This window comes from Propithecus coquereli, unplaced genomic scaffold (assembly GCF_000956105.1).
Source record: "Propithecus coquereli isolate 6110/MARCELLA unplaced genomic scaffold, Pcoq_1.0 Scaffold27, whole genome shotgun sequence".
Classification (NCBI taxonomy): Eukaryota; Metazoa; Chordata; class Mammalia; order Primates; family Indriidae; genus Propithecus; species Propithecus coquereli.
In genome coordinates, this window is record NW_012148285.1 from 1,678,822 (window position 1) to 1,688,020 (window position 9,199).

General features: G+C 49.5%; 1 protein-coding gene across 1 annotated transcript in view; it reads left to right on the top strand.

Moving 5' to 3' along the window:
* FLYWCH1 (FLYWCH-type zinc finger 1) overlaps nt 1–5,065 on the top strand; it is a 14,329-nt gene extending 9,264 nt beyond the window's left edge. The window contains exons 8-9 of the mRNA XM_012647520.1: nt 1–35; nt 4,983–5,065. Of these exons, the coding sequence (XP_012502974.1) occupies nt 1–35; nt 4,983–5,022 (75 nt within the window). The 3' untranslated portion in view covers nt 5,023–5,065. The remainder of the gene's footprint in view (nt 36–4,982) is intronic.
* The last annotated feature ends 4,134 nt before the right edge of the window (nt 5,066–9,199 follow it).

Sequence of the window (9,199 nt, forward strand, 5' to 3'; positions counted from 1 at the left end):
AAGACTTGTTCTCCTGAAAGCCAGCAGACTTACGGGTAATTGTATAGTTATCTCATGCTTTGTCACAAATTACCCCAAAACTTAGTGGCTTCAAACAACAAATATTTACCGTTTCTGTCTGATTTTGGGGGGCAAGATCGTGAGCGGGTTGGCGCTGCGTGGCTCTGACTCACGGTCTCTCGTGAGGTTGAAGAGCTGTCAGCCCAGGCTGCCGTCCCCCAAAGGCCTCAGTTCCTCACGCAGGGACCCTTCCGTGTAGCTGCCTGAGTGTCCTCAAACGTGGCAGGCGTCTCCCCTGAACTGACTGATCCCAGGGAGAGCAGAGCAAGGAGGAAGCCACCTACAGCAGACTCCATGTTCTTCTCAAGCGCACGTGGACCGTTCCCCAGGACAGATCATATCTAGGCCATAAAATAAGACTCCAGAAATTTAAAAGGATTGAAATCTTACAAAGCATGTTCTCTGGAATGAAATTAGAACTCAGTAACAGAAAGAAATGTGGGAAACTCACAAATATTTGGAAATTTAACAACACACTCCTGAAATGAAAGAAAATGGAGACAACAAAACAAAACGTGGGACGCAATGAAAGCATTGCTTGGAGGGAAAGTGAGGGCTGTTTGCTTATATTAAAAGAGAAGAAAGGTCTCAAATCAATAAGATACTAGAAAAAGAACAAACTAAGCCTAAGGCCAGCAGAAGGAAGAAAATAAAGATTAGAACAGAAATTAATGAAATAGAGAATAGGAAAGTAGTAGAGAAAATAAAACCTGAAGCTGATTTTTTGAACAAAACAACAAAAACCATCAAATCTAAATCTAGCTAGATCCAAAAAATTAGAGAGAAGACTCAATTTACTAGCATCGGGAATGAAAGATGAAACATTACTACTTACCTCACAGTCATTTAAAAAAAGATTATAAGGGAGTATTAATATCTGTATGCCAACAAACTAGATAACTTAGATGAAATGAAAATATCCCTAGAAAGACATAAGCTACTAAAACTGACTCAAGAAGAAACATTAAAAGAAAATCTGCATAGACCTACAAGTAAAGAGATCAAATTAGTAATCTTAAATTTTCCCACAAAGAAAAGCCCAGGCCCAGAAGACGCCACCATGAATTCTATGAAACATTTAAAGAGGAATTAACACCAATCCTTCACAACCACTTCCCAACTCATATCCCGATACCAAAACCAAGCAAAAGCATCAACAGAAAAAGAAAACTACAGACCAGTATCTCTTAGGAAAATCCTCAACAAAACACCAGCAAGCAGAATCTGGCACCATAAAAAAGGATTATACACCATGACCAAGTGGGATTTATCCCAGCGATGCAAGGTTGGTTTAACATCCCAAATTCAATTAATGTAACACACCATATGTATATATAGACCTAACATAGCAGGCCTGACGGGCTGCCCTTAGAACAGCCTGCTCGCAAGGGTGACCCTTAGCTGGTAGGTAATTCCCTACACGGATACCACACTGTCCCTAAATGGTATGTGTAACAGCGTTTTGCTCAATAACAGACTGGATATACAATGGTGGTCCCATAAGATCACAATGGAGCTGGAAAATTCCTATGGCCTCGTGACCATAGCCAGCTGTAGCTGTCCTGACATCGTAGTGCAAGGCATTACTCACGTGTTTGTGGTGATGCCGCTGTAAGCAAATCTGCGCTGCCAGTCTATGAAAGTAGAACACACACGATTACAGTACATAATATTTGGTAATGATAATAAATAACTATGTTACCAGTTTGTGTATGTACTAAACTATGCTTTATGTCATTGTTTTAGAGTGTACTCTTTTTACTTATTAAGAAAAAAAAAAAGGTTAACTGTAAAACAGCCTCAGGCAGGTCCTTCAGGAGGTATCCAGAAGGAGGCAGTGTTATCACAGGAGATGACAGCTCCACGTGTTACTGCCCCTGAAGACTCTCCAGTGGGACAAGATGTGGAGGTGGAGGACAGTGATGCTGGTGACCCTGACCCTGCGTAGGCCTACGCTAATGTGTGTCTCAGTCTTTAAAAGACAAATTTTAAAGAAAAAAGCTTATAGAATAAGGATATAGAGAAAAAATATTTTTGTACAGCTGTACAATGTGTTTTAAGCTGAGTGTTATTACAAGAGTCAAACCGTTAATACATCATTACATAAGATAAAAAATGGTTACATAAAATGTTACAGTAAGCTGAAGTTCATTTAATATTGAAGAATTTAAGTTTAGTGTAGCCTAAGCGCACAGTGTGTATAGCCCACAGCAGTGTACAGCAACGTCCGAGGCCTTCGCACTCCTCACCACTTGCTCGCCCAGAGCAACTTCCTGTCCTGCAAGCTCCATTCATGGTAAGTGCCCCATACAGGTGCCATTTTTTATCTTTTATACCATATTTTTACTATACCTTTTCTATGTTTAGTTGTATTTAGATACACACTTACCATTGTGTTACAGTTGCCTATAGTATTCAGAACAGTAATGTGCTGTAGAGATTTGTCGCCTAGGAACAATAGGCTATACCGGGGTGGGGAACCTGCGGCTTTGGGGCCACATGTGGACCTCCAGATCCCCATGTACAGCCCCTTAACCGATCCAAACTTCACAGAACAAATCCCTTTATTTGTTCTGTAAATCTGGATTCGGTCAAAGGCCGCACTCAAGGATCCAGAAGGCCACATGTGGCCCCAAGGCCGCTACACCATATAGCCTAGGCATGTTGTAGGCTATACCATCCCAGTCTAAGTACACTCTGTGTCATTCACACGGTGACAAAATCGCCTAATCACACATCTCTCAACATCCTCATCGAGTGACATGTGACTATAAATGGAAACCTATCCCCACGTTCATGGATTGAAAGACCTGAAATTTACATGGAAACTCAAGGAACCCAGAATCCCCAAAACAGTCTTGAAAAAGCACAAAGTTGGAGGACTCACACCTTTCAATTTAAGAACTTGGCACAAAGCTACAGTAACCAACACAGTGCCTGATTGGCCTGAGGACAGACCAGAATCAAGAGTGTGGAAGTCAAACCGCACAGGGTCAGTTGATTTTCAACATGGGCGCCAGGACCACGGGGAACGAATTGTCAAATGGCGCTGGGACGACTGGCTATCCACGTATAAAAGGATGGAGCTGGACCCCTCCTCCACACCTTATACAAAAACTAATTGGATTATAAACCTCAATGTAAGAGCTAAAGCTGTAAAAATACAAAAAGATAGGAGTGAATCTTTGTTACCTTGAATTAGACAAAGCTTTTCAGACAGGACACCAAAAGCACAAGCAACCACAGGATAAATTGGACTTTATCAAAGTTAAAAACATAACACCATCAAGAAAGTGAAGAGACGACCTGCAGAATGGGAGGAACTATTTGCAAATCCTGTCTGATGAGGGACTTGTATCTAGAACATACAAAGGGATCTTAAAGCACAACAGATAGGCCAGGCGCGGTGGCTCACGCCTGTAATCCTAGCACTCTGGGAGGCCGAGGCAGGTGGATCGCTTGAGCTCAGAAGTTCGAGACCAGCCTGAGCAAGAGCGAGACCCTGTCTCTATTTTTACAATATCTAAAAACAAAAATAATAGTAATAAAAAAAGCACAACAGACAATCTAGTTAACAAATGAGCAAAGGATCTGAATGGGCAGTTTTCCAAAGAAGATTTGATTCCTTTGATGAAGTCCAAGATATACAAATGGCCAATAAGCAGAATTAAAAGTGCTCAACATCATTAGCTTGGGGAAATGCAAATCCAGACGGCAGTGAGGTAGCACTCCACTCCCACTGGGATGGAAAAAAGACAGACGACACCCAGTGTCGGCGAGGGTGGGGAGAGACCGGAACCCTCGGGTTCTCTGGGTGGGAATGAAAAATGGCGCAGCCACCTTGGAAAACGGTCTGGCAGGTCCTCAAACAGTTAAACACAGAGCTAGCCTGTGACCCAGTAATTCCACTCCTCGGTTATACCCAAGAGAACTGAAAACATATCCACACAAAAATATATACGAATGTTTATATCAACATTATTCATAATAGCCAAAAACTGAAACCAATCCAAAATATCTAGCAGCAGATGACTGCATAAATAAAACATGGTCTATCCATTCAGTGAAATAGCGTTCGGCCATAAAAAGGAAGGAAGTGCTGATGCTTACGACGTTGGATGTACCTTGGAAACACTATCTGGAGGGAGGGCAGCCGGCACGGCTGTAGTTTACATAATGCCATCTATGGGAAATGTCTGCAAGAGGCAGACTTTACAGAGACAGAAAGTAGATTAGGGGTTGCCTGGGGCCAGGGAGGTTGGGGAGTATCAGGGTGATAGTTAAAGGGTGGGGGGTTCTTTGGGGACTGGAGACATGTTCTGAGGTGACTGCAGCGAGTGAGGGTTGCACAGCTCTAGCTGTACGAAAAATCATTGAATTGTTTACAGAGGTGAAATTTACGGAATCAATTATAGTTCGTAAAGCTGCTAACGAAAAGGAAGTCACAGTGACGTTCACAACCAGCGTCCACCTCGCTACTGCCTTCGTCTGTCCCTTAGGTGCCAGGCACCGCCCCGGCCCACTCTCCAGGGGAGGGGAGCTGGGTGCCCCCATTGGAAGCAAGGAACACAAAGTCTGTGAACAAACCCATCGTGGCCAAAGTGAGAACTTGGCATTTCTTGACAACCTTGAAAAGGCCGGGGTGGGAGTCCCTAGCGACTTCCGGGGCAGGAGATGAGACTTCTCAGAAGTGTTGGGTGTGTCTCCCCAGAACATGCTAGAGCAGAAAGCAGGGAGTTCCCAGAGCATTTGTGACAGAGCAGCCTCACGCTTTAAAGGAACTGATACGATGCGTGCGCGCGCGGAAACGTGATCTAGCCGATGGTTATCTCTAGGAAGGAGTCCAGAAATCCTGAACTTTCTCTATTACCTGTTTCCAGCATGTTTGAACCTATGTAATGAATGTGTTTTCCCCTAACCAGGAACACGGAAGATGTAAAAGCAGACAGCGAGTCCCAGTGAGGCGGATCTCCTCCCACACGGGCAGAGGATGCCCGTGCCGCCAGCCCTGAGGTTTCGCGTCCACACAGGACGCGAAAATTTCCCATCCACTTAGATCTTGCTTGAAAAAATTTATTTTCACTCTTCCAAAGCATCGATGGCCTTCACGTTTTCTTAAGTCTCCCAGCAGGAATTCTCGGACTGCGTCCTTGTGTTGGCAAAGAACAGTGCTGGGGGCTGGCGCCTGCGGTCCTGCCTGTGGTGGGACAGAGTGGTGGCCGCTGATGCCTTCCTGACCTCGGAAAGATGTGAAGAAGCATCTTGGGACAAAGATACCTCCTCCCTGTCCCGCTGCCCCAGCCACAGTCGCCTGTGCGTTTTCAGAGCACTTGACTCTCCCAGGGACCTTCCGACTGGGGGTGAGCCAGCGAAGAGGGAACAGTGTCTCGGAGCCAGGGCACGCTCGTTGAAGTTCCCGTGTCTTTCAACTGAGCTGCCCCCGTAGACCAGTGCAAGCCACGCCAGGTCCTTTCCGGACATGTGCCCGCTGGGCCTTCCTGGTCTTTGGTTGCCTGCTCCTGGCATGTGGCTGTCCCCAACAACTAACAGAGCTGGCCAAGCCAGAGGCCTCAGTATCCCCTCTGCTGGACTCCCCTCTCTGTGCTGTTTTCCAACTTAAATTAAACCCTGTGTCCACGGTTCCCACAGCAGGTGTCGTTCCCGGCGGTGGGAGCCAGCCGGATGTTGGCAAGAATCCGGCGCTGGGCAGACATGCCCAGGCTGAGGCCAGTGGCGTCCCGGGCCACCTGTGTCCATCTGGAGCCTAAGGAGAGTTAGACAGATGGCAGCGGGGGCACATCCCCTCCTCCTGTCGGGCAGCTTAGTGGAGCACTGGCTTAGCAGGTCAAGGAGGGCCAAGCTGACACTGTCTGGGAGCTTGGGGCCCTGCTTGCTGTCCCTGCCCTCACCCTGCAGCCATGGAGGGGCAGCAGGCAGCAGGCTCCCCCTCCCCTGGCGAGCCGGCCACGGAGCCACCATCCGCTGTGGGGTAGCAACAGCGCGGGCATACCCGCTATTCCTCTGCTTACATGTCCCCCCAGTAAAGCCTATTTTATAGCTCACCGTGTGGACCTGGTGTGTGTCATGTCTCCTTTGTGACAACAGTTGGCTACCATGAAGCCACATGCTCAGGAAGTGATGGAGTTTGGTGGGGCAATGCCTGGGAGAGATGTCCATGCCTGGCAGTGGGGGTCACCTAGCCCAGATGTTCCCTGGACCGCAAGCAGGTGGGGGGACCTGGAGTGGGGATCTCCAGAGGGGCAGCAGCGGGGTCTGTCCCAGCCCGCAGGCTCTGTTGCCGGAAGAGGTTTGATCCTCTGCTGCTGCGCCTCAACCTGGCTGGGTCTCCCCGGGACTCGTCTGCATAAGCTGGGGCAAGCCTGAAATGGAAGTGGCACCCCCAGAGGGCAGTTTGCTCCCCAAGACCCACTATCTCTCCAGACAGGTAACTGTCCCCTTTTGTTAGTCTGGCCCATTACTTGACCCCGACTGCCGGCTCCATGGGGTGGCACTGGCCCGGTGGTACCTCCCGGGCAATGCTACGGCTGCCTGCTGATGGCCCTAGCAGGGGACACCTGACACCGGGGCTGCGCTCCTGGCTGTGACGCATCCTGCCCCAAGGCTGAGTGAACTCGCGGCCAAGACGCAGCCCCATGGGAACAGACCCAACGCCCCAAGCCTGCTCCGTCTGCACGGCGCGAGTGTGCACACCCGGGGAAGGCCACACTTTAGGAAGCACCTGGACCCAAAAGGACGGTTTGGATTGCTGCCACCAGCTGGAGCTCTGGTCAGGCCTAGCTATGGGAGGGGAAGCTCCACACGGGCCTGAGGTACCCAGAAATGCCCCAAGTCACAGCAGCCATCGCTACCTGCCAGCTCTGCACCTCTGAGGTGGAGACCTCTGCCACGCCTGTCACCTTGGCTGGGCTCTGGACACCCAGAGTCGGCGCGAGGAGAGTTAGGAAGGACACAGTTTTCACTTCCCTCTTTGGACATCCCAGTCCACTGACGAGGGCTGGTCCTCCCTCCCTTCCTCCACGCCCACTTTGACCTCAGAGGACGGGCGGGCAGCCCACACTGCCCAGACCGTGACTCCCACATGGATGTGAATTTGGATGCTGCTGTTGTCTTGGGTGGCTTTCCGGCCACCCACCTCTGCCCCAGGTCCTGCTCAGCCACAGCAGGGGGCTGATGTTGGCCATTGAGTTCCAGAGCCTTCCCCCCCCAAGTCCACTTTCCCCATGGTTCCAGAGTCCCCAGGATGTCCTCTGCCCCATCCTTGTCACAGAGCAAAGCACACAGCGAGTCCCTCTCATGAAAGCTAGCCAGGGAGCGTGTGGCCTCGGGGGGGGGGGGGCAGCTGCTACTTCCCTGTCCTCCCTCTGCTGACAGCTTTTCCAATAAACCCTATTTTATCGTATCGGCACCACATGGTGTGTCTCTGCGCCCCTTAAGCGTGACAGTCCAGAACATCATCTCATGAAATTTAACATTAAGAATTCCTGAGTTTTCAAAAGATGACAGACTAATGGCCAAGAAACATATGAAAAAATGCTCAACATCCCTCATCATCTGGGAAATGCAATTCAAAACCACAAGGAGATATTGCCTAACTCCAGTGAGAATGGCCTTTATCAAAAAGTCCCAAAACAATAAATGTTGGTGTGGATGTGGAGAGATAGGAACACTCATACACTGCTGCTGGGACTGCAAACTAGTGCAACCTCTGTGGAAAGCAATATGGAGATACCTCAAAGAGCTACAAGTAGAACTACCATTTGATCCAGCAATCCCATTACTGGGCATCTACCCAAAGGAACAAAAGACATTCTATAAAAAAGACGTCTGTACTATAATGTTTATAGCAGCACAATTCACAATTGCAAAGATGTGGAAACAACCCAAGTGCCCATGAATACATGAATGGATTAATAAAATTTGGCATATGTATACCATGAAGTTCTACTCTGCCACAGAAAGACAATGGTGATATAGCACCTTTTGTACTATCCTGGATAGAGCTGGAGCCCATTCTACTAAGTGAAGTATCACAACAATGGAAAAACAAGCACCACATGTGCTCACCATCAAATTGGTACTAACTGATCAACACTTACATGCACATATGAAAGTAACATTCATCGGGTGTCGGGGAGGAGGGGATGGGCATGTTCGCCTGATGGGTGCGGTGCGCACTGTCTGGGGGATGGACACGCTTGAAGCTCTGACTCAGGTGGGGCAAAGGCAACATATGTAACCTAAACGTTTATACCCCCTTAATATGCTGAAATAAAAAAATAAATAAGCAAGAATTCCTGAGCAGCAAGGGTGTCAACAAGGAACTCAAATTCTGAAAACGGTGGGCAGTGGCCTGCTCTAGAAGCCCTGGCCTCCCTGTGTCCCTGCCCCTGTGGTTACAAGGTGGGCTCAACCCCACGGGCCCCAGCCCAGCCTCCTGTTCCATCTCCTCTGTCGAGGCACCTGCAGCAGGTGGCACAAGCTCACTGTCACTGAGGCCAGCAGATGCCTCTCAGAGTCGCCCACGGGCACTGCCCACCCCTCCTGGACCCCTCCCAAAGGTGGTTCCCCAGCTTCTCTGTCCCGCCCACCCTCAGAGTGGCGGTTGATGATGCGGGGGGGCTAGACCTCAGCGCTTTGCCTTCATCCACTTTTGCGGTTCACGGTTTGTTGACCTGTGGCCCCAGCCTGGCCTCCCTTCTGCAAACGAGACCTGGGTGGGCAGCTGCCTCCTGGGCCCTGCCGCGGGACCTCCCGCGGGCACCAGCAGTGCAGGTCTCTTGTCTGATGGCACTACCACCCGAGTAGAAACCTGGAGTTGCCCTCGATGCCGCCCACCCATCTCCATGTCCGATGGGTTGTCACTGCCTGCCACCTGCCTGCTTTGCTCTTCCTGTTCACTGAGACACAATCCACGTGCCTCACAATTCGCCCATTCAGTGTGCAATTCAGTGGCTTTTAGTGGATTCCCAGAGTGGCGCGTCCATTCCCGCTATCTAGTTCCAGATCATTTCATCGCCCAAAAAGCAGCCCCTCCCCAGGCAGGGTGCAGGAGGGGCCTCATCCTGAGAGACAGGGCTGGGGAAGAGACAGCCGGGCCCCGGCCCTCCCTGGCCCTGCA